Raw genomic sequence first — 25384 nt, 5'->3', positions numbered from 1 at the left:
CAATTCAATAACCTCATAAAACACCAACATTCCGTGCTGTTCCGAGGCGGATGGTCCCGAAATGGGCCGCCCCCGCTTGTTGCGCTTTAAGAGCGATGTATTGCCCAGGGCGGTGATTATGCTTTTAATTAAGCGCACCGTCAGTTCGTTCCTTCTACAACACAAAGAAGTAAAATAGATTGCAATGCATTCGATGAAGCGGCGGTCTGGCGTTCGATGAAAGTATGTTGAATGGCTGAAAAGAATCTTGAATCGTACGAGTGGTGTGCGCACTCCGTGCGTGCAGGTGTTTGAATTTAAATGAGCTCTCCGCTCGTGTGTACCGCATGTGTAACGAGAATTCGGCTATAACAGTTATCCAGTTGGGGAGAAAGGAGAAAGCCCTCCCTCCCCCCCTCTCCAAAAAAAAGACGCTGTGGGCTGTCTTTGGAACGCTGTAAATAATTCCCATTTTTTGTGATATTCCTCGTTTTTGTTATCACATAAGTTGTGACCCGCTATGCACTCTTTTTACGTTAACAAGTGTCGGTCCTTTCTGTGCACTTGGCCGCGTGTCCCAAAAAGAATATTTCACAGGTACGGGATATAGTTAGGACTACGATTGATTACACAATCCTACGTTTCTATGGTTCTGTGTTCAGGTATACGAATAGCTGTCGAAGTATTTCCCATAAGTATCCGGTGCATTTTTGTTGCATATATATGTGTGTATACTTCGAAAGCTGGATAATGTTTCTTGCGTTATTTCAATTTAATTCATTCAAAGTACCATTCTTCAACTCCTTCAGACACACGTGCGAGTCGTGCTAACAACGTAGTTAAAAATGTTAGTAGCTTTTTGGCACCTGATAATGCCTTCCTATATTTTGACTTTAAGTGGAAGAACAGCGGTGCGAGTTTAACGTACATAACGTGTGCTGTGGATGTCCTCAGCTTGACGTTAAAATACGTGTTTAACCATTTTTCAAAAAAAAAATTGAACTCAGTTGCTTTCAAGCCGTACTTATAACTTCTAGAGGAAGCCGTGTCACCGAAGACACCCAACGCAAGTGTCGAACACGCGTGCGATATGTGCAAGAGGTCTCGTGATTTATACTATCACAGCGTTGGTAGCCGCTCCGTCTGCAGGCGCTACGTGTCCCAGTCAGCACGCAGTCAAAAGGTGGAGTTAGGTGCATCATGTATTGCCACGCCCGTGAGCTAGCTCAGTTATGTGAGCCTCGCCGGAGATTGTTGAACGCCCCCCCCCCCCCCCCCCCCAAAAAAAAAATGACAGCGCATCTCCTTGCGTCGCAGCAAATTTCGTCGAAAGGCAACAGTCTTCTGCCGGCCCTGCAACGTAACCGCCTTCCTGTCTCATCCGCTTAACCTCCCACACTGTTTTTTCTCCGAAAGAACAAACCGACTCGCCAGCGAATCCGCACTCCGGTCTCCCTGCAACCGCTTCCAGCCCCACAGAGATCGCGTCCCACCAAAACCCATCACTCTGAAAGATCTACGACACATCCCGAAGCTTACCCTAAACCCCGCACACACCTAACAAAAGAATAACAGATCCTAGTGAGGCAGGCGCAAACGGGTGTTCTCCCAATCCAAGCACGAATGGCCCTTTACCCAGACCACCCCCACAGTGCTCGAAATTCCTGGGAGTGCTGGACCAGCGTCACCTATTCGGCAAGTGTAACAAGGGACCAGGGGAAGAAACATATTGTGGGACTCTCGTCACGTGAAGACCAAACCGCCCTCGCCGCTTTCATCAAGCACCACCTGGAACGCATCCGGAAGGGAGATCTACAAGCCCCCGACAAGGACTCAACCTAGTCCACGCAGGACTACGACTCTGTCTAGGAAGCTACGACAGGGAACCTACAGGTTTCCTGAACAGAAGGGACCCATACCTACAAAATATATATAGAATAAAGCTTTCATTCATTCATTCATTCATTCATTCATTCGTTCGTTCGTTCGTTCGTTCGTTCGTTCCGGGTTAAATTTTTCCGTTTTCACACTGCTACCGCGCCATCTGTTGGGACTGTTGGGACTCATGGCTCGAGACATGAGCCACGGGGCACGGGCATCAGCCTTGGTAGCATTTTGTGGTTACAACGTTTTTAAAGACGATAGTCTTTCTTGAGCTACTTAAACCCAGAAATTTTGGTCTGTCTGTATGTCTGTCTGTCTGTGACTCGATTCAGCCACCCGGCCAAAGTAATATTGATATGGCGCAATAGTTTTATATACTCACAGCGACATGTAAACGTCTAAGCTCGGTTTATATGTTCATACTTGTCAACTTTGTTGAACAAGAAGAAGACATTGCGCCAATATAAGACAGGAAATTAGTACACAAGGGGTATTTACAGTGTTCCTTTATTAATAAATTCATGGATGCTTGGTTTTTCGATAGCAAATGATATTCAACATCTGCAGAGAACCGCCGCCTCCTGGCGGCAAATGAAAAATCACGCGGCAACAGCAACGAAAGGTTCTACTAGCTAGGTTCCACGTTCTGCTTGGAACGCACGTGGAGCACGGCCACGCGGCTATATAAACCTTCTAGTCGGCCGCCTGCTTTCACGCGCGTCTCCGCCGTACTGCAACGCTGGCATCGAGGAACCCGGCCTGTAGCAGTAGAACGCGGCAAATTCAAATCGCCTTGCGCAAACCTTTAGTGTCTTTACTTTGGAATGAGCGCGACGGTACAGGAACAGCATGAGAGGTGAGCGGGAAGACAAAGGGGGCATTTCCTTGGCAAATGTCTACAAAGACTATCGTCTTTTGACGACATTTGCAACGAAAGGAGCAGATACGCGGCCAATTTTTTACTTTATTTCTTAACAATCGAGCACACATCTTTTAAACTTCACTTCTAAAACACCACTTAGGTATTGGTGTTTTGCCTCAATATGCATAATCTTTTTCTTTTTTTCTGAACAACGGGGGAAATATAAGGAGTGTTTTTAGATTTATTGACTTGAAACGTTTTTCCTATATAAACGTGTCGTTTCAAAATTATTTTAACTTTTGACCGGTTGCCTGATTCGAGGGACAGGCAGACAAACCGGCAGGCCAAAATTTTCGCGTTTGAGCAGCCCAAGAAAGACTCGATTTAAAACCATTGACAATCACCTTCGCTTCAGAATCCCTTGGGTTTCGGCGAGTTGGTTTCGAGTTCGCTTACCTAAAAAACAAACCGTGATGTAGAATGGCAAAGTGCATGACATTTGTTGGTAATAAAGAACCGGTTCGGCTGAAGTAGTTCCATATAAAGAAGTTTGTAGCAGTAGAGTTATGAACTAAACGAAGATGGCAACTTGTACACACGCTGAGCATCCTTTGCTGTGTGCAAGATGCTGTGCCCGGGCGGGAGTGCGATTGCGGCCGCGAGGGCCGTTTCGGAGCGCGAAATCAAAAAGACAAAAACGCCCATGGGTCGATACTTCGGCGCACGTGTAAGACCTTCAAGGTTGTCGAAATTATTCCGGAGCCCTCCATAATGGCACACCTCAAAGGCCAGGTTATCATCGGCGCGTAGAACCCATGAAACGTGAAAACAATATTGAAAGATAATATCCAGGTCGTTTAGGCATTGTTTCCGTCTTACGTTTGCTTAACTACTTCATATATTTTGCATCTGTCTTGGTATTACTTGTGTATAGCATACAAACTAATAATATGACCCATGGGGGAATAATGATACAACACTTTTACCCAAGGCGTTGCAATCCTAAATTAGGTAGCCAGTTCTAATTTATTTCCCATTATAAGTTTCCAAATTTTTTTCTATTCTAAAAAAACAAATTTTGGCGCTGGACATTAAAAAAATTCAGAGCCTTTCCTGCGTGTGAAGATGCAAGCCAGAGAAGCTGTAGCTACGGTACGTTTTGATATGGTTGGGTTGTGCTATACTGCATTTATGTATAATCGTTAATGGTTCAAGTTGGCGTTCCAAGCGGGCAAGTTACTCTTCATACGGGAGAGATTCTCAGCTACTCGTCGAGATGAAACATGATGCGGCAACCGCGGCGGCTGCGCGTTCTGCGATGGCAGCTTTCCGGTGTTGTCGCGCCAATTCGCGCTTCTGCGGGCGCCGACGCTCCTTCAATTCCTGCTCTTCTTCCTCCGAGCGAACGGAACGCGTCCGTCTCATAGCGAGTTAAAAGTGCAACTGCTGATAAGGAATATGGCCGTTATCAGCCCATTCCAAAACTTGTTAAAGAGCCATCGGCGGTGGCGAGGGGGATAAATTTAAGAAAGAGACGTTAGCGCTGGTGGGGACAAGTGGAGAAGCCGCGCCGAGGAAATCGTCTCCTCGGGACGAGAAACCCAAGATCGTAGCCACATACCGCTTCCCTGTAAAAATAATATTAGGGTGAAAATTGCGAGAGTAACTTTTACGTGATAGTAATACTTTCATTCACTGCTGAGTACTCATGTGGGCACATGATTAAGCACGGTAATGGACAGCTAAAGTAAGCGGAAGGATTAACACGGCAACACAGTCAACCACGCCAAGGAAAAAGCAATTCCTACAAGTGGCAGCAGATGGCCGGCGCCAGTATGGAAACAAGTTCGGATTGAGCACGAAAAGATTCTGTGTAGCCGCGTTCGAGCCGGTGCAGAGACCTGCTCGCAAATTGCTACTCATTCGTCTTGGTTTCGTCTAGAGGCCAGGAGGAAAACCTTTTCGGGGAAGTTATCTTGGCGTTTACAGGCGGACGTTTCATATTTTTTCCCTCTACATTTACATTAGCCACACTTCTAACAGCTGCATTGCTTTATTTCCTGTTATTTTTTTGTTTTAATGGTACCCATTCCTGCCTACATGTATTTCTGGATTGTCTTTATGTGCTTGTATGCGCCTAGCTGTTTTTATTTACCAATAAGAATGAAAGAATCTCACATTAACACGTAAGACTTGAAGGTATCGGAGCTGTACGCAACCATCACGAGCATCGCGAAGGTTTAAGTCCACGATTGCAGCCGGTTTGCTTCTTCTTCGCTGCCGCAATGACGTTTACTTCATTATTGTTGCGGTAAGTGTGAGCTTCGTTCATTTTTTTCGGAAGTGATAATCATTGGACATCACTTCGAAGGGGCATACGCGATGACGTATCTTTCACGTTCCGAGCAAGTGTTATTACTACTACAACGAATGCTGGGAATTTTTCGGAAAATCTTGGCCGATCTCGCTAAGCGCGTACTCCTGGCTTGACAAACAGGCGCCCGTCACGCTGAGAGGTCGCTGCGACGCTCGCGCTTACGTACGCGCGCTCGGCATTCTCTAGATATTTTTAGCTGCGGAGAGAAAAATTACGGTTTGCTAAATAGCTTCGCTGTTAAAATAAAAGCGAGCGCTTAGAAAATGAAAGTGTGTGCAACTGGATTGGATAATCAGCAAGCGCCGAGTTGCGTCCCCTCACTGTCACACTTGCAGCAGTGTTTTTGAGCACATTAAACAACTACTATGTGTGTTTCCCCTTTTTGCTGCTCCACGGCTAACCATGAAGGCAACTTTGGGACTGCGTTCTGATGCACCCTGAAACGATACAACTGCCGTGGTGACGCGGCTTGCAAGGGCCTTGGTGATATTTCTCCGTAACTCCGGTCTCAACAAAACTCTGTGGACGTTTGCCTTAACTTTACTGCTGCGCATGGGCTGTGTGTGCGTTCGTGCACCTGTCAGTTTCTGCGTGCTCATCTGCGTTTGTTAGTGTTTGTGCGTGTTTTTGTTTCTTCGCTTCTTCGGCTCATTTTCGCCCCTCTCATACTCGTATGGAGTAGCAAGCGGAGCCCGCTTCCAGGCTGATTTCTCTTTATCAATGAGGCCTCCCTCTCTCCCGCCATTCCTCCCTCCTCTGTCCAGTTTGATGATCCAATCTACTTACACTCTTAACTGCCGCTAGCGACTCTTAACTGCGAAACTGTAAAACGTATCGTTACAGCTGGGTTTCCGCAGTTAAAAAAAAACTAAGAAAATGGCCAGCGCTCGTGTGTGCGTGCCTTGCGGCGACCGCCCAGCGTCCCCGGCGCGCGTTTGTCAAGCCAAGCATACCCACTTAGGGAGATTGCCCACAATTGGCCAAAAATAGACTCCAGCGCTCACCGTAATTGTGCCAACACTTGCTCAGAACGAGAAAGATTCCAGCGTTCGCCGTAATCATGGCAACACTTTCTCGTAACAAGAAAGACACGTCATAGCGCACGCCCCTCCAAGGCGATGTCCAATGATTATCACTTCCAAAAAATTGAAGGAAGCTCAAATTTATAGCAACGATGCTGGAGTAAAGGTCATTGCGGCAGCGAAGAAGAAGCAAATCGACAGCAATAGTGGACTTAAACCGTCGTGATGGTCGTGAAGGTTGCGTACAACTTCGCTACCTTCAAGTCTTACGCGTTAGTGTGATCCTCCTTCATTGTTTTGATGCAAGCAGGAAGGCATAATGTACAAATCCCTCCCACGCTTCGCAGACAGTCAACAGAATTATTATTATTATAATTCTTTATTCGGAAGGGGGGACTCAAGGTCTAGTTAGGGATGGGGAAGGTGCTAAAGGAGGTGGAAGCGTCTACATCCTCTTTGGTATCCCCGTGATACTTGCGAAAGTCACCAGGGACATAACAACCTCCTCTTTTGGGTGAGTCTGGCCCAGAGGAGGTGATGCCCACTCCTGGAGGGTCTTGATGGTCGGCGGAAGTTAGGCTCTTCTCTCCGCCGCGTGCCTTGAGCACTCCCACAGCATGTGCGGCATTGTGGGCCTCGTTGGCACGTGACACGAGGAGCTGGTCACAATGGTCGTCTCCCTGGAGTTCTCGAGGAGTTCTCTCAAGGGTCTTGAGCGTGGAGGAACGTATTCTCGCTACATTGCGAGCACGTCCTCCTGTAAGAGCAGCCCCAGCTCTTATTTTGTGACCAGGATTTGGGACCCCCCTGGGAAGACTTCCTGGCAGTGGTCGTGGGTCATGGGGTGTAGCGGCACGGAGCGTCACCCTGCTTTCTCGCTTTGCAGCGGCCCTGTCGTGCGCAAAGCCTGAGCCGGGCCGCGCTGACGGAACAGGGTATGATCGGTCGAAGCGGATACTTGCTTTGTCGCTCGTCCACGCGTGGCCGGCCTCGTTCCCGACGCCACCCGCGTGTACCGGCACCCAGTCCACCCGCACGGTAATGTAGTTCGTTGTGCAAAGTCTGTTCGCAATCGTCGACAGAATAAATAGCACGCCGGGTCATTGTTTTTCTGCGACAGCAGCATATGTAAGCCTGACATGCGGCCTGTCTATTTGCCGCCCGATCTGAAAACCGCTTGTAAAGAACGCTTTCGTAAAATTTCGTGAGACCGGAAAAAATTACTTATTTATTTTTATTTATTTATCTATTTGTTGATTTCTTTATTTATTTTTTAGTTTTGTCGATTGATTGATTGATTGATTGATTGATTGATTGATTGATTGATTGATTGATTGATTGATTGATTGATTGATTGATTGATTGATTTATCGCAGGGTTTCACACTCCGATGCTACACCTACGCTATGACGCACGCCGCAGTGGAAGTCCCCAGATTAATATTGACAACCTGATGATCTTTAACGTACGCCGAAATCTCGACACGCGGGCGCTTTCACTTCTTGCCTACATCTCTAACGCTTTACACACTGAGTCATCGTGGTGGTTTCCACTCCATTTGCCGCCCGATATAAAAAATATTTGGAAAAACCGCTTAACCTGACGAAACCATTACAGTTAACCATTTTCTCAACAAGGTCGCTGAGGACGCGACATGTAAAAAGGTACCGTCTACCTTAGCGAGCGAATACGCCCCCGTTCTTGTCTTATTCATGCGCCTTTATTAATCCCCGGTGACTCCCCCGCGAGAGTATCCGCGATATAACCTTTCTGGAGCAGTTTTGTTTTTCCCCCACCGATTGCCGAGATATTGCTCGGTGGAGCACCCAAGACTTCATCCTGAACTTTCGAATGAAGCTTTATTTTTCAAGTTCTAATATGTCCATAAATCTCGCACTCGGCAAACTTGTTAAAGACTTGAAGAATGAGCCTAAATATTTATCCCCGCCGCCCCGGGCACACATTCGAGTCAAGAGTTAGAAGCTTCGGGAAAGTTTTGCAGAGCATTCTTTTACATCTGCGCTTCCAATCTTGAAGCACTGGCGGCGGGGCGGTGTCCCGTTATTGCTATGGCGCCTTATGAGGCGGATTCCTGAGACCGTCGAGGGAAGCAAAATGACAGAGAGAACAGATTTTCAAAAATTCGCGGTGCACGCCGGGCCCTCGGCAATCACGGGTGATGGATCGTCTTCGCGCGCGTGAAAAACGTCTGCTTATAAGGTGCTCCGGCAGATTTATAACTCCCAACAAACTTCAAAAAAATTTGTAGCGTTCGAACCTCTGCTCGTACCGGGGTGCAATATCAACTATATCCTGGGACAACAGCATTAACGGGTGCAACCCCGCTGAAAAATGTTTCCGTCCGTCCGTCCGTCCGTTACCGGTAATTCGATGCCTCTATGGGATTACACAGGTTATATGGAGCAGTTAATAACAGTTTTTATGACCTTTGTCTACATCACACACTCCTTCAGACTTTATTTTAAAAGGGTACGCTCTGAACGTCACCTTGGGCCATAAAATTAGCCCAGCAATGTGTTTTAGGCCATTCTACCCAAAGAAAGAGTTCTACCACTTAGCTACAACAGCATTCTAGTTCATCCGCGTATGAATTTTCAGATTTACATTGCAATTAAGCAAAATATAGTTACCCTAGTGGCCGTAACTTTGTCCAGAAATTCTTCTTTACGAATGATCAGATTTTCAATGAGAATACCGCCTAGCACGATAGAGTTGGCGCATTTTTCGTACTATTACCTGAGTATTGCGTAGATTTCCTACATTTCCCCCCTGACTTTATGCAAGCTAACAATATCCCATCCCTTCAGCTACGAAGGAAAACATTCCGCCTGAACTTTCCCGCGCAACTTGTTAACAATCCAATTACCATGTACGTCACATCGTATCTATCCCCTTTAATGACCCGACAAACGCGACATCTCCATGTTCGTTTCCTAACACCGTATTTCGCTAGAACTGACACACTTAAATTTTCTGTATTCCCTCGTACAATAGCTGAATGGAATTCCCTTAAAAATGTCACGTATCGTTCGCAGTGGTGTTTGTTGCCTTGCTTCACTGTTTTCGTGTTCGCATTGTATTTCTTGCTTTGTTTACTATGTAATCACCCACCCTGCGTGGACCTTCAATGGTCCACAGTATGTAATGGAGGAAAGTTTCCTTTCCCTCGTGCAGGATAGCAAACTAGTCTCTAGCAAGGTTAATTTTCCTGCCTTTCGTCTAAATCCTTCCCTCCTTCCTTCGAAGTATGTAATAAAAAAATCACGCATCTCCACGAAGTGAATCATGACGTGTGCGCGAAGCACTGGCGATCTTTCTTGCCGTAAATCACCCGTGAGAGTGCTTACTGCTGCTAAAACGATTTCCAATCGAATACAATCCAATCCAATTCAATCTAATCCAATCCAGTCCAATCTAATCTAATCCAATCCGATCCAATCCATTTCAATCCAATCCAATAAAATACCCCTCGCGCATGCGCAGCACGGTTCTCCATGAGCTCTCTCTCTCTCTCTCTCTCTCTCTCTCTCTCTCTCTCTCTCTCTCTCTCTCTCTCTCTCTCTCTCTCTCTCTCTCTCTCTCTCTCTCTCTCTCTATCTATCTATCTATCTATCTATCTATCTATCTATCTATCTATCTATCTCTCTCTCTCTCTCTCTTTCTTTCTCTCTCTATCTCTCTCTCTCTCTTTCTCTCTAACCGTTAGTAAACCTTGTATTTTGTTGTTGTTAACCTTTTGTGTACCCTTTGTTAACCGATGTTTTGATTTACACGGTGCCGTGCCCTGAGCAAGGACGCCAGACGCCGAACGGACAGGCCTCGGCCTTAAGGTGCTTCGCCCCTAAAAGAAATATTTCTCACGTGAACTAAGCAGCACACACTACACCCTAAGAAGTGCTCGTAAAGCGTCCTCGCCACAATGTTCCAGAATTGCTAATGGAGGTAGCCCATTGTGCGAATCTGACGAATGACATGACCGAGCATCTAATTTTGATTGAAAAAGGGCTTCTGCGCTGGGACATCGCGCAATGCAAAGCCCCTTGCACGTCTTTTGTGTTGATCCAGCCCACATGCACTATTTTTAGTCAAACCGTATGTTGGGCGTCCTCAATAGCCAAATTTTCTCACTAGGCCACTTCGATTGGTCATTGTGGGGCGCTGTGCTGAAGGCAACCTACGGGGACTTGTGAGAGTGTGTTCACGTTCCTCAAATATGAACGCCTTCCAACTTTGTCTGCGTCATTTGTGAAAGAGTTTCGCACTGCTACATGGTGTTTCCGTGCGTCAGTTGGTTAAGAGGCAACGACACCATTGGAATATCGCCAACATCGTGGCGTTGAGCTCCCTCTGCCGCGCTGCGGCCTTCTTGCGGTACTTGCGTGGCAGACCCCGTTTTGCTGACGCCCAAACTAACCCGACGTCCAAGCGCAAAGATTGGAAGTGCTAACACAAGGATAAGTGCGTAGGCACACACAAGGCGCTATGTACACACACACTCGCTTGTCCTTGTTGCTTGGAAAGCCATAAAAATTGCTTAAAAAGGACGCCACACGAAAGAATTAAGACAACAGGACGAGCGTCCTTTTTGCGTCATTCTCATGGCTTTTCAAGTACCCGACCAATTAGTCCAGCAACAAATCTTGGTGATCGTCCTTGTTGTCTTAGCGTTTCCAATCTTTGCCATGTCCTGCTAACACGCCCAAACCAGCCTTTTCGTCGAAGCGCTTTCTATCACAAGACGCGGCGCGAGTCACTCCGAAAGCTGTCACTTGCGGCATTCTCTTGCGCGCGATAAAGCCACGAGGGGCGCGCTGTAAAGTAGCGAGGGGCTCGCGTTCATCTTCTGCCATTTTGGCTAAATTGCATCGATTGGCACGCGGTTGGTATTACTGTTGCCCATTTACTGATCAAAGGGAGGTATAGGCCTGGCATGGGTACTGGGTGTGTAGGGAGAGGGCTGAAGCTTAGAGTTCCTCAGCACTGAGCACCACAAAACGCGTCCGGAATATTTTTTTTTTTTTAGACAAAGCATCGGCTTCGGAGTACACCAACTCTATACCACAAAGTCGCTCTTAATAGCGAGCGGTGGAGTTTGAATGATAGATGTCCTTCCAATGTGCTAAGTCAACAGAAGGTGGGGGGGGGGGTCAGAGCAAGGGGAAATAGAGTTCTGTATTCTGTAAATTTCGTGTGCTGTCAGACGAGGAGATTATGGAGATTCGGAGGTTTGAGTGTTTTGCTGTAGGGGCACTTGGGAATCACTGGAGGTTAATACCATTTGCGAAGTGTATCTGTGCCGTATGATGGAGATTTTGAAATTTCTTGGAATCTGTTGAGAGAGGATATGTATGTGACGTGACATTTGGTGTGCGTTGTTTGAGGTCAAGTTTCTCGTTGTGCTTTTACATTTGTGAACACGGGCAGTAATTACCCAACAATGCAGCCATGAACAACGGCACACTTTTCGCAACGAGGCGCCATAAGGCTTTATCTTTAAAAAATTCCCCGCATTTCCCCGAGGGGAAGAATGTGAAAGTGCGAATGCACGAGTTGAATTTGAGCGGTTTGGTAATGTTCGCGAAAGAGAGATCACACACACACACACAACTACAAAGAAAGAAAGATGCATTTATTCACAGACACCTATTTGTGTTGTCGTTGTACTTGATTGCTAGAGCGGATCTCAGCTTTGAAATTTCGTGTCAGTACTCCTTTAAGCGGGTGCGTTAGCCCTTCTCACGCCCGATTCCTGGCCAATCCCCCACGTGGGTATGTGCCATGTCAGCGGCCAGGCAGCGCGCGCCCATCTCCCCCCGTTGCCAAGGAAGACGAGGAGATTCCTGGCCAATCCCCCACGTGGGTATGCTATGAGGACATCGCCGGTGGACGCAGGTTCAGGGTCGCTTAAGAAGTGCATCGCACTTAAAACTGCGTGTCGGCACCAATACGAACACGCGCCCCTAGCGGATCCAATAGCCTGGTTCATAAGACTGACACCTCGTGTTTGCGTCTCTTTCTCCGCTTTCTTTTCTCTACCATCATTGCTTACCAGACCACACACTGTTCCAAACTACCCATAGAGAAGCTGCGAACATGTGTTCTAATAGGCTCGTAAAACCAGCATTACACGCACGCGACGTAGCAACGAAGAAATCCTTGATAAGGAACACCAGGAGAACACATAATGCTTTTTAATTCGCGGCTCGCAAGCTGGCTAACTGCTCGAATAATCTTGGGCGGGCACGACGACGTGTTGATAATTGTTGATGCATAGGGCGGTGGGGCCTAGTTGACGGAGCCTTTAGTAGTCTTCAAAGAATACAATGCCTAGAGGGAAGTCAGACGGTGTTCCAGCTCAACGTTGCAGCCAAGGTTAGAGTGCCGTCCGACAACATCCGAACTTTTAAAACGAGGCTGGCAGAGGGCAGAGCGTCTGGAGCTGTGGTGTAGAGGTTCCGCCTTGGCTTCCTGATACCTAGGGCGGTGGTTCCAGTGGTTGAGTCCGGCTCTTTCCTACTGTGTTTTTTTAAAGCGCAGCTTTCTAACTTTTCCTTGTGGCGGTGTCGGAAAGACGCACTGCAGGAATGCCAAAATTGCTGCAAGAAAGTCACCCCGCCACAATGGGTTTCCATGAAAAGCCCGTCAATGACACACCTCGTATACAATAGGAGGTTTTACAGGCATAACAGGTTGCATTGTGGTAGACTAATGCAGTTTAGCGACATACGATTAAGAGATGTTGTTGTTGATGATGATGATTGTGATGCTGCTGCTGCTGCTGCTAATGATGATGATGAAAGCGCACATATGGCACGTTGATCACGGCAGTCGAGCACACATGGCACGTAGAAGCTTAACCAATGGGAATCACAAATCAACGAGAACGCTGAGCTAACCGAATCGGCATATTCAGAAGACCCAATTAAAAACTAATGGATACAAAATCATAACATACATTTGGTTAGAGGAGCGTTCCGGTATATTTGACCCCTGCTGATTGGACTGTGGACTTTGCGTTTGTATCGAAGAAATCTTCGCGTTTCAACCATCTTTCTCCCAGAAAGATAAGTTGGATGTTTTTACATCTTCAGTTTGAATTAAATTTTTTGGTGGCTTATAATAGCTTTCAGTGTTTTAAAATGTTGCTTTCCGTTCGTTAGGCTATGTTTAATTTCCGTTATGTTAGGGAAGGCGAGGTATTGCCAAACGCGGCCTCCTTCTTGCGAAACGCCGGTGGGTGGACGTCGCTTTAGTTGAGCGCCGATAGAACCGTCGAAGGACACCCGGCACAGCTTTCAAAGAAACGCTATTCCAAGAAAACAATAAAGGGCAATAAAGCACTCCAAAGGGCAACACAGAAAAAAATGGCCGCGTATCTGCTCCTTTCGTTGCAAATGTCGACAAAAGACGATAGTCGACTCGTGCCCCTGCCATATAAACGCCTCCCTTAATCTCTTTCCCGCTCACCTGTCCTGCTGTTGTTCTCTCGCCTCGTTCCTCCCAAGATAATACGCTGGAGGTTCGCTCACGTCAATTTATATTTACTGCGTTCTACTGCTCCAGATGCCAGCGCAGCAGTACGGTACGGTAGAGTTGCGCGCGACCCGAGACATCCAACTGCAATGTTTATAGAACCATGTTGCCCTGCTCCACGTCCGTTCCAAGCGGAACGTGAAAGCTAGATTTGGCTGTCGGTATATAAGACTACTCCACAGTTTCTGCTCCACTTTGGCCGCGTGGCTGAATCGAGTCTCAGACAGACAGACACATAGACAAACAGACATACAGACAGGCCAAAATTTGTGCATTTAAGTTGAACAAGGAAGACTCTCGTCTTTAATAAAGCCCTTTTTTTTCTGTGACCTCCACGACCACTGTGATTCTCCTCCGTATGCCTTAATTAAGTTCATGCCTTCTTTTTCGCAGGGCGAATTTTCTCGCAAGCGGTCTCCAGGTGCGCGGCTACCACGTCATCAACGTGGCGCTGCACTGCGCATGCTCAGCGCTGGTCGCAACCGTGGCCCAATCGGATGTCAGGATGCAGTCCCTGCCTGCGGGCTTGGCTGCGACGCTGTTTGCCGCACACCCCCTACACACGGAGGCCGTAAGTAGTGGGTCTTTTTGTTGCCCGTGGTCCTTTAGTGTCTAATGTATTGCCAGGGGAGATTTGTGGTCTGAGCTAAATCAAAAGTCATTCACTAAAAAGTCCCATCTGTTTCATTCCGCAACCCGATACTTCGGTATAAGTGACGTGAAGCCAGATCTGTGCGTGATATCATTTTTTCCTTTTTGGTGTCCCGATCCCCCCCGCTACCAGAGCAGTACGACAGCCAGGAATGCAGAAAGAGAGAAATTTATAGAGGAGCGTTTTTAAGGTCGTTTCGGTGGCTGTGATTTTGATGAGGGCAAGTAGAAGGAAAACGTTTTGGAATGCATGAAATTCACGCGAGCTACTGCGTGAAGCATCGCTCAAGCAACAATGGGCGGAGCAACGTCAATGTGGCAATGGGGAACCCGCCCGCACGAACCTCGAAATGAGTAGGCCATGTGTCACGCACGAAACAGTGGCCGCACGTTTCAGCTTCGCTGTTTAATCATCTGTACGGGCTGCATGTGTTTATGCAGCGTGGTTTTTTAACATGAAAGTGTTTTATGCCGGGGTCCACCAAAATCTAACTGAAATCATACCCGTCACGGGATTGACATCGCCAGAAAAACTTATTTTTATGCAGCCACGCCGGGATTTGAACCACGAACTCTTTCGCCGCAACAGGAGGTACGAAATGTGCTCCCGACTGCGCAATGAACACACGCGTAAGCAGGACGACAAACGCGCCCTATATCCTTCCCTTCAGATGGTGCTGCCGTCTAGGAGAGCCGAAGCGAAGTGATGCATCATGACGCTAATCAGCCCCGACAGTTGGCGCCTCGATGCCAGCGCCTACTTGTACGCGGGACGCGCAGCGTAACCTGCGGAGAAGCCTGTAAGGCAACGACTACGGCGTAAGATCGATGCCGAAGTGCGAATCTCGCGCTGCTGGCATGGTCTGCAGCTCCTTTCGCTGCAGCGGACCGTGTGTTCATTACAACGATTCGCTGACAACCCGTTTGGTTTCGTTCGCCCGGATGGTTTGCGAGCGCCTGTGGTTTCAGTCGGGTTTACGCAGTGCTCAGGCGCGTGCAATCCAGTGTTGTCTAACGTTGATGCGTATAACGGTGCCATACCGACCAAATGTAAATAGCGATGTGCAAGTTTATATAAATGCACAATAATTATTCAGCTGCTCCTGTGAAGGCACATTTCACTTTCGTGTTTTCTCGGTTCCTATGGAAGAGGAACCAGCAATATTTTTTTTACTTTGAACTTCTGAAACACACTTCCTTGTTTTAATCCATGCACGAACCTATTAGCCCTTTCCTTGCGAGAAATACAAGATGTACGACATTACAAACGGTGGCACCAGACACTGATGGTTAAAACCACGCGCCCGTCTGCACAAGCTTTGACAACCTCAGAGGACATAGAATCTCAGCTGATTACATTTTGATTTGCAGTCAAGCCACTACAAAAAGACTGCTTTGTTGCTCTCTTTGTTCTCCCTCGCAGCGATGTTCTTGTCTTGGGGGGGATCATGTGATACTGAATATGAAGACGATGAGGAGTCGTTTCCATTACAAAAAGGTCGCGCATTTTCAGGCGTCGCTGAGCGCACTGCTTTCAACCGATTTTTGCACGAAAGTGCTTTATTCCCAGATGCCCCAAGAATTCGCTGATGTCACATCCGTTACGGAAGTGACTCCAGTTCAACGAAGCAAGTGACCTGTAGAGGGTGCATCCCTGCACACAGGGTCTTCTTGCGGTGAAGCAACCTTTGGTACTAAAGAGTACCTTATACTTAGGGTTGTTCGTTTTTCGGTTTTAGACTTTAGCATGAAAGCGTTAACATAACATTTTAACATGAAACATGAAATATTTCACTGACGTCATATCCTTCACCGAAATGACGCCAGTACACCCTTGCCGAAGCGACCCGCCACCAGGACGTCGCTCGCCAAGCACACACACAAGACAAACGCCGACCCCAAATCCTGCTCAGCTGCAGATTTCGCTGAACATGCCACTTTCGTGTTTTACTGATTCGTATGACAGAGGAATCAACCAGAGTTTTTAGAGGGTAGTTACCAATGCTTTTGGTAGCAGCCGTCAGGTTTTCCTTCTTTCGTACATTTACAAACGGAACTTCAGTCGAAATGACTTCAGACAGAACGAGGGCGGAAAGGGCAACACAGCACGAAGACGAACAGCGCTTCACGGTGCGTTTCTTCCCGTTCTCGGGTTTATCTTTTCGCTCTTCTGTCAACAGTGGATCGATACCAACTCATCGGACTCGACATACGAGCGAACATCCGTTTACACGCTTGCCGTCGTGCTTGAAAGTTTGCTCTCCTTTGCAGGAAAATTTTCTCTATGGCTCTTTCTTTACCTAGTCACGCGCAGCTTCTCTCCTTGTAGGTTCTGGGCCACGTAATTAAATAAAAACTCAATCTTCTCTGCCGTTTTGCGACAACACTAGAGCGTAACGCGCGTTGAAGTTAATATCTCGAGGAACGCGGCCCCACGCAGATTTCTCAAAACGCATTAGTTTAAAGGGACCCTGCAACACTTTCGATAGGCGCTTTCACTCTTTCGTTCGCGTCTGGAACCTATGTGAAAGCTATAGTTATCGGCAGCACGGAGCGGCACTGCGTGATTTGATCGTCGCACCAGATACGCCTTCCATTTCTGCTTTGTTTTTTTGTGGCTTTTTTTTAAGCTGCTATTGAAAACCGTTCATTGCTGCAACTGAAGGAAAACTGGCCAACTGCCACTACATGGCCCTAGTGACGTAATTCGAGGCGTCGAAGAACGTCAAGACCGGGAAAAAGACAAAAATCTTTTGATCGAGTTTACAAGTTATTTGATGGGCATAGCGCAGTAATTTTGGGCTGAGGTACTTTGCGACCCCCTAATTTAAGTATTGGGTGGGTGACTACGTTCTGCAAGCATTTAGGATGTCAAAAAAATCTTGAATGAAATGTTGCAGGGTCCATGCAATGCGCCCATGCGCTCTGTACAGACGGTTAAGCCGCAGCGACGCTGCAACGTGCGGCTGCTGTTGAACTGCCTGTCGCTACTAAAATGGTTCGTTAAAAACTTTTTCATGATAAGCTCTGGGTACTGCGATTTTCTTTCGTTCCCGTTACTGCTCACGGCGCCGCTGATCGGAAGCTGCCTGCTCCTCGGAAGCGCGCATGACGCGTGCCCTACCCATTTCCAAGTAACCTGCGGCTGGTGTTTTTCTTTTCCACGTTGACGCTGCTCCTCCCGCACCACCGGCTGACCCTTACCGTCGCTCTCGCCTGATTTGTGCGTCGCGCAGTAGCTTACTGCGCGCGCGCACTGCTTTGACAGAGTTAACCCAGCCACACTCCCTCCCCTTATTCCCAACTCCTCTACAACCTGTTTTAAAGGGACTCTGAAACAGTTCTTTCAACTTTTTTGAAATCTTAAATGCTTGCACAGCGTACTCACCAAACACATCCAGTACTTAGATTAGGGGGTCGCAAAGTAGCTCAACCAAAAATTACTGCTCTATGCCCATCAGATAACTTTGAAACTCGCTCAAATAGTTGTTCTTTCTTTCCCGGTCCTGACGTTCTTCGACCGCTCGAACTACGTCATTACAGCGGTAGCGGTTGTTGGCCACCGGTTTTCCTTCAGTTGCAGCAATGACCGCTTTTCGATAGCAACTTTTTTTACATTTTTAAACATGAACTAGCCAGCCCATTTGCTTCCCGTTCTATGCCCCGTTCTCCCCGTTGTAAGCAAAAACAATTCAGAAACGGAAGGCGTATCTGGTGCGACGAGCAAATCACGCTGTGCCGCTCCCTGATGACGATAACTGTAGCTTTCGCAGTGCTTACAGACGCGAAGAAAAGAGTAAAAGCGTTTAGCGAAAGTGTTGCAGGGTCCCTTTAAAGACGATAGTCTTTCTTGGGCTACTTACGCGCAGAAACTTTGGTATGTCTGTCTGTCTGTCTGTCTGTCTGTCTGTCTGTCTGTCTGTCTGTCTGTCTCTCTGTCTGTCTGACTCAATTCTGCAAACCGGCCAATGTGAAACAGAAGCTGCGCAATACTCTTACATACCCACAGCCAAATCTGAACGTCTAAATCCGGTTTCACTGATCATATATATGTCAACATTGCTGAACAAGAACAAGACGGTACGCAAATATAAAGCAGAAAGTCAATAAATAAGTAGTATATGCAGTGTTTATTTTAAAAAATTGTGGATGCCTGGTTTTTGCGATAGTGAATTAAATACTACATCAACTGCAGAAAACAGTGGCCTGCTGTTGCTAGCGCTCCTGGCGGAATTTAAGAAATCAAACGGCAACAGCAACGAAAGGTTCCACTAGATTGGTTCAACGTTCTGCTTGGAACGCACGTGAAGTAGGGCAACTTGGTCCGCGATGAACATAGTAGTAGGGTGTCTGGATTCACGCGCGTCTACGCCGTGCGGCAGCGCTAGCATCGAGGCACCCGACGTGGAGCAGTGGATGCGGTAAATTCAAATCGACTTGAGCAAACCTCTCGCGTGTAATCTTGACAGGAACGACACGGGAGAGGAACAGCATGAGAGGTGAGTGGGACAGATAATGGAGGCATTCATTTGGCAGGGGCCCGACTCGACTATCATCTTTTGTCGACATTTTCAACGAAAGGAACAGATACGCGGCCATTTTTTTATTCTTGCGCATGGGCAGCAGGTTGCGCCGGAGAAGTTTTCTGAGTACACCGGACCGCTGGATTTTCGTGTCGCTAGCAGTGTAAATAATTGCTTTAAAAATGGGCTCTTCTTGCTACCGTAGTCGTGACGACATGCGCACTATGCATAAAGGATAGGGCTGTGCTCGGAAAGACACCTCTGTATTTACCGATAAGGACGCGTACAAGCCCCGCCTGTGTTGATGATGCAGTAAGTGTCCCGATGAGAAGTTTAACCTCGGCTTCCACACAGTCTGCAGGGGGCCATAATTAGAAGAATTCTGGATGTACTTGGTTCTTGAAACGTAGAGCATAGGTATTCAATGAATGAACTGTGGGAAGGAATTTCGCGAATAGTGATGCTAGCTTGTACTTAAGATGCAAGTTATATGGGTACGTGGGGTACTGAAACAAGCATTACGCTGTAAACAAATACCTTAAATATGCTGTAAATATAACGTCGTTGTATGTTGCTAAAGCATGTGACGTTTTCAAACACATTCTCCCTACCTCATTGTTATGAACATTGTGTACGTTATCTAATTTATCGGAATTAATTTCAGAACGTGTCCTTAACTTGCTAGGGTATTTTTAACATGCATGAGCTTTGTTCAGCTCGTGAAACAAATTTGCAAGGTCACTATTCGTGTCTGATTTTTAGATGAGGTAACCACAAAACGACCAGCTAAATTTCCCTGCTAACCCACATCAAGCAAAATGGAAACTCGCCCAGGAAACGTTTACGTGTTCATGCTACGACATCTTTTTAGGCCCCACAATTTTTTTCTCTGTGTGCTTATATGTGGCGTCACACAGGCCATACGGCCGCTATCAGCCGCCTTGGTTTCAAATGAAGTAATCAGAGCGAAGCATTCAATAACAGGTTTAATGGAATCGCCGCAAGACCAATGTGATCATTCAAAAGTGCCAGCACCTGCCAGCAAGCGATGTATCGCCGTTTAGTCCTGGTTACAACTGCGGTTTTTTGAATGCTTCTAAGCACAAAGGAAAGAGCAAAAAGCGGTGATATAAACATCTCCTTATCCGCATTACGTAGAAAATTGCGTATCAAAGTGCCGTATTCTTCGCCATATTTTTACGGAAGCTGTGACGACAACCGGACAAATGCGTGGCGTTAAATTGGTTGTGAGTGTGTCTCGCCTGCCCTCGAACAAAGAAATTTACTTTAAGCATGAAATATGCAGGCATCACAGTTTGTCTTAATCCGCGTCTGGTTCTGCGCAGTAAAATCTTCAGCAGGCATCAGTTTATGAAGGCTGAGCGCACGCCTTTTCCTAATGCCAGCTAAATTTACTCCATTTCGGTGGTTCCTCAAGTTGCCACAAAATCAGGTAGTATTTTATGCCTTTGCCAGTTTTAATCCTTAGCTACAGCTCCGCACTAGAACTACAAAACTGAGTAGTGGGTCACATGCGTTGAACTGCGCGATACAACCACAGACAGGAGTTGAACTGCGCGATACAACCACAGACAGGAGTTTGATAACCTAGAATACGTCATTACGGTATTCTAGGTTGTTGCAAAGTACTTTTTTGAATTTATATTCACCGTGGACAAACTGGAAGCATTTATGACTGCGCACACTGCGTGGTAATTATGAATGCGCGGTAATTTCGCTTTTTGCGGTAGTATTCTATGCCAGATTAGTACATTTCAGTCAAGCTTTATTCTGTATTTGTGACTCTTCCTCTACTCTTCGTTTTGCTCTGCTGCAAACCAAGGCGCATTCAAAAATTTAGACTCCCTTTGTGCTTCATTTATACCCCTTTTAAACTACTTTATATACTCCTTTCTGCTCCTTTTCTACACTCAAATCAAATCATATTTTATTCAGCATCGTTCTCAGCGATGTCGGGAGCAGGGACAAAAAGCTTTTAGAGGATCGGCTTGACTCTATCCGTACCCCACTCGGGAAGCTGACATTTCTATGAAGTCAACTAAAGTTGACTTTGCAGCGCCACATCATTTTACAGTGGCAGTCAGGCGTAAAAGCATAAACGCGAAAAAACGACAATGATAGCTGCAACAGGAGCAGCCGAAACTTATAGAATAAATAATCGCTGTAAGCTTACAACCTTTTTTATTCCTTTCGCGGGAACCTCCTGCAGCCGGAAAAGTGTGGCCGTAATACTTATTTGTACGAGTTGCTTCCCGTGAACTTCACGTCCTGTAAATCGGCTGTGCCATTCGCATTTCTCCTCTCTCCTCCCTTTCTCCCTCACACTTGTGTCCAGGTGTCGAGCATTGTCGGCCGGGCTGAGCTTCTCTGCTGCCTTTTCTTTCTGCTGTCGTTCGTGTGCTACCAAAGGTGAGCGTTCTTATGGCCGAACCCTGTATGGCGGTGAGGTATCTATGCCGGTCGATGTCCAAGTGTTTCTCCGCCCTCCTACACAGTTCTATTGTCTTCGTTTGGGGCTTACCCGCCGTGTACGATCGATTATTCAGCACCGATCGAACACGCAATACCGTCTCTGTTCGGAGGCCACAGGCGGACTTGCGTGCAGCATTTTAACCAATCCGAACGCAGAAAAGTGCGCGTATAGATAAAAAAATTCCCGCGCCTTCCCGCGAGGGGAACACGAGTAAATGCAGAGCATTGGGTGTCGTTAACGCCGCGTAAAGTCGTGTTAGGGTGGGTAGTTGGGTCGTTGTTTCGTTGGTGTTGGTTTGGGGTAGAGAGAGGAGAGTAAAGTCGCGTTAGGGTGGAGCGAGCGTCAACCAAGGAAGGAAGGAGCAACGCAGTGACTGAAGCACGAGCGACCGCTAGCCGCTTTACATTTGCAGCGCGCGCAGTAGAGGGAGAGCAGTACGGGGGGGGAGAGCGCGCACGCGCAAGCAGCGCGCGCCCTTCCACGCCCCACCGCGCTGCTATCACGCGCCTGTTACGCCGAGACCGCGACGGAGCGAACGGACTGACTACGACGCATGCGCGCGCCAGCTGCTGTTGAGAGAGAGGAGGGAAGGAGGAGAGGCGCACCTGCTGCGGACGCGGAGCTGTGGACGCCGTCCGACGCAGGAAGAGGCGAGGCTAAGAAATGCTCTGCATTTAACAGAGATGAGCATCACCTGGCATTGTACAGCTATACGCCAGCGGACATCTAAATGACTTTGAAATTAAAAAGTGCCACAAAATTAGGTTTAAAAAGTGTGCCTGAAACTACTTGTCTAGGTCGATCCAAAATAAGTGTGCGGACACATGTACAGTTTGTGCTTGATGTGAGTGGTTGTTGTAAGTACAAACTTCTGTGAGCGTGACGGGACGTGTGGCTTGCTGGGCCAGTTGGAGCGTTCTGACGCCTAGGAAAAACCAAGCGAAAAAATTCCCCCGCATTTCCCCGAGGGGGAGAATGTGAAAGTTCGAATGCACGGTTGTCGGCCCGCTTGCGGCGCTTGCGCTCGGCCCCCGCAGCCCACCGCCTCGCCGCCTTCTCTTCCATCTCTTCCATCGGGTTTGTAGTATCACGTGTACACAACGCAGTTATCAAGCCGCTATAACGCCGCTGAGTCGCCAACGCACGCCGCTGACGGCGTAGTTTGAATGCGTTAAAGATATAAGGCGTGTCACTAACACTGATATCAGCGTCGCGTCCGTGGCTTGGTCGGTAGAGCGTCGCGCTGCGGCCGCAAAGTCCTCGGATCGAAACCTGGCGCCGGATGCTGTTTCTCCTCTAAATATAGAGGAGCACTGCGGACGCCGACGCCGACGCCGCCGCCGCCGCCGGCGGTGGATGGTTTGGGGTCGCTTATAAAGTGCATTCGCACTTAAAACACGAATACACAAGTCAAAGAAAGCTAGTGGGTTGTCCTTCTTTGATTTGTGTCTTCGTGTTTTTCGCTGGTTTTTCCAAAACCTGACGGGAAGCTTCAGGCTGTGGCTAGACGCTGGACTTAAGTTGATTTTCTCTGCTGTTCCACTGTTCTGAACTAAGTGCGCGTGCTCAGAGAACATGCGCACTTATACATTTGTTGCCTCAAGCCGAATATAACGGTTTCCCTCGCTTGACAATACTCATTTAACCAATGAACGGGCACAAACTGAATGGGGTAACGAAAGTCCGCGTTTGTCTATATGTTGACGGGACGAGGTGTTGACGGGACACAACGTGTCCCGCTGTGCCCAGTCTACACCTCGTCGTCGTCCCTTTGCGCTGTTCCGAGAAGACTATTTCATGTTCGGGCCTAACCATATTCTACCACCGCGTACGATAACGGGTTCGAATTTGTGTTTCTGTAGGTGCACCGACTTCGATTGTGCCGTGGCCAGCAGCAAACTGGCCTTGTGGCTTGCCGCCTGTGGGCTTATGGCCGCCTGTGCCCTGCTCTCCAAGGAACAAGGCATTAGCGTTCTTCCTGTCTGCATACTGATGAGGCTGCGCACATTGTACGTCTCTTCGACGAAGAGGCCGCTGCGACCCCACGCCGGTCTATGGCCTCACAAGTCCCTTTACGGGAGCCTAAGGTGGTGAGTACTTCGATCTTTTTCTTGTGAAGCAGAAGCTTCACGGATATAGCCCGAAATACTACAGCATTTTCCTTGACATTCTGCAAGCTCTCTCTTCAAACTTAATCTTCGTTATATCATTCCAGCGTCGGAAGCCAAGAGAGTGAAACAAGTGCGGTAGGCATAATTGTGACACGGAAAGACATGGAAGAGCGGCACAAGTTTAATTAAGGCGTTTCTTTGTGCTTCTACTTGTGGTCCTCACGAGACGATAAGTTGAGCTTTTTGATAACGTCTCTGCGTGAAAGCTCAGTCAGTCCTTCTGCTGCTCCGTGCAATGTCGCAAAGGTTGTACTTTCTTGTAGGGGAACCACCTGTTGCGGATTTCGAATACCCCGCCAACATGAACAGTCATGATGATGAGAGAGACACCGGCAACGAAGTGGCACGTACACGCGCCACCGATGCGTGCTGGCACGTTGGCTCGTGATTGAGTTCGGAACGCTGCGCTTGAACGACCATGCACGGCTTTGCGTCGCTCTCTCCACGGCGCCAATAAACGCTGAAGAACGGCTTCCCGACTCGTAACACCACCATTAAATCCCAGCCTGAACACATGTTGGGGTCTTCAAAAACACACGAAGTCTTAAAGACCCGTGGATAGAAGATGAAGAGTGGTGCTTAAAGGGACCATGAAGACGAACAGCGTTTGATTCATTAAAAAGTCCGTTTTATCATGATAACAACAATACCACTTTTGCGCAAACCTCGAACAAATGACGGAGATATTAAAGAAAACATATTCACCAATGGCGACTCCCCGGCCACTTTCTGGAAAATTTCTACTACGTCACAGAATTGCGCCATTGGCGCAATCTTTGGCATTGTTTGCGCGATTGGTGGCCGCTGAGCTAAGCCATCGGTAAAAAACGAGACCGGGAGGTGGTTATATGATCTCTAGCTTCGTTCGATCGTATCACTTGAATCCTAAAGCGCAGTTAGCCCACGGATAAAATTGCCTTAGTGCCGTTTCATAACACGTCCCTCCAGCCCATATTACGTCACTATGGCGCAAAATGAGGTTTTTCTATAGTCCTTGAAGTTTTTTTGGTTAAAAGGCCCTCTGTGGAGGCAATGGAGCTGTGTGAGCTGCCGATGTCTTGTTCTTTAAAATAGAACAAAGTTGTATTTAGCTTTCCTGGCCCAATGAGGGTACAACACTACGCCACGTTCAGCTTCGAATCGTTAGTCACTGTCCGATTTTCTTGCAGTTGGTTCGGCGAGACTAGATATTTCCCTTCTTATTTTTAAACCTGGGAGAGATAAGGTCTGAGGACTTTAGGCCGTTCCTAGCTCATACGTCTGATTTCAGAATTTCGTTGCGTAGTTCGAGTGGCACATTGCATAATATGCAACTCAAATCTGTGCGCGGCCGTCATCGGGGGCCATGTTGAAAACAGGGTGCCCTCAGTCGGTAAATGGAAGCTATTCCCTTCAATCTCGAGACTGGTGTGCGTGAGCTTATGCGGCAGCAACTGAATTATTTGCTTAAATATAACCAACTCGTGTAGCCTTCCCGAAGATGATGACACGAGTTGTTTTCCGTGCATTTCTGGCTGATTTATTGTTTACGTAAAAAAAAGACGACATTTTTCTGAATTCGCCCGACTTCACGCCTGAAGAAAAAAGGCCTCGGATTACTACCGACAATACATGCCTTTATCTAAACATCTGCAAGTCGAAGACTGTTACCTCTGATAACTAAAGCGGCGCAGAAGTCAACACACCATCACGTGATTTTGCGAATGTCAATTAACGGGTCACTGGCCACGACGTAGGCTTCGCGCGTAAGTTTATTGCTACGTTGAAAAAAAAAATGCCCATGCGCCGGATGCAAGATCGGGGAATTCACGCTGGGATAGCTTGGCCGACAAATCACAGTCTGTGTTCGCGCCGGAAACAATTGCTC

At 47.5% G+C, this 25384-nt stretch overlaps 1 protein-coding gene across 1 annotated transcript in view; it reads left to right on the top strand.

Moving 5' to 3' along the window:
• LOC144154836 (protein O-mannosyl-transferase TMTC1-like) overlaps window positions 1-21286 on the top strand; it is a 74832-nt gene extending 53546 nt beyond the window's left edge. Inside the window, exons 2-3 of the mRNA XM_077685928.1 lie at window positions 14072-14249; window positions 21209-21286. Coding sequence (XP_077542054.1) covers window positions 14072-14249; window positions 21209-21286 — 256 coding nt within the window. The remainder of the gene's footprint in view (window positions 1-14071; window positions 14250-21208) is intronic.
• Window positions 21287-25384: the final 4098 nt, after the last annotated feature.

Source organism: Haemaphysalis longicornis, unplaced genomic scaffold, assembly GCF_048455015.1.
Source record: "Haemaphysalis longicornis isolate Haplotype H1 unplaced genomic scaffold, Haemaphysalis longicornis Haplotype H1 scaffold_99, whole genome shotgun sequence".
Classification (NCBI taxonomy): Eukaryota; Metazoa; Arthropoda; class Arachnida; order Ixodida; family Ixodidae; genus Haemaphysalis; species Haemaphysalis longicornis.
The sequence above is the reverse complement of the archived record's forward strand: the minus strand, read 5'-3'. Positions and strand labels throughout refer to the sequence as shown.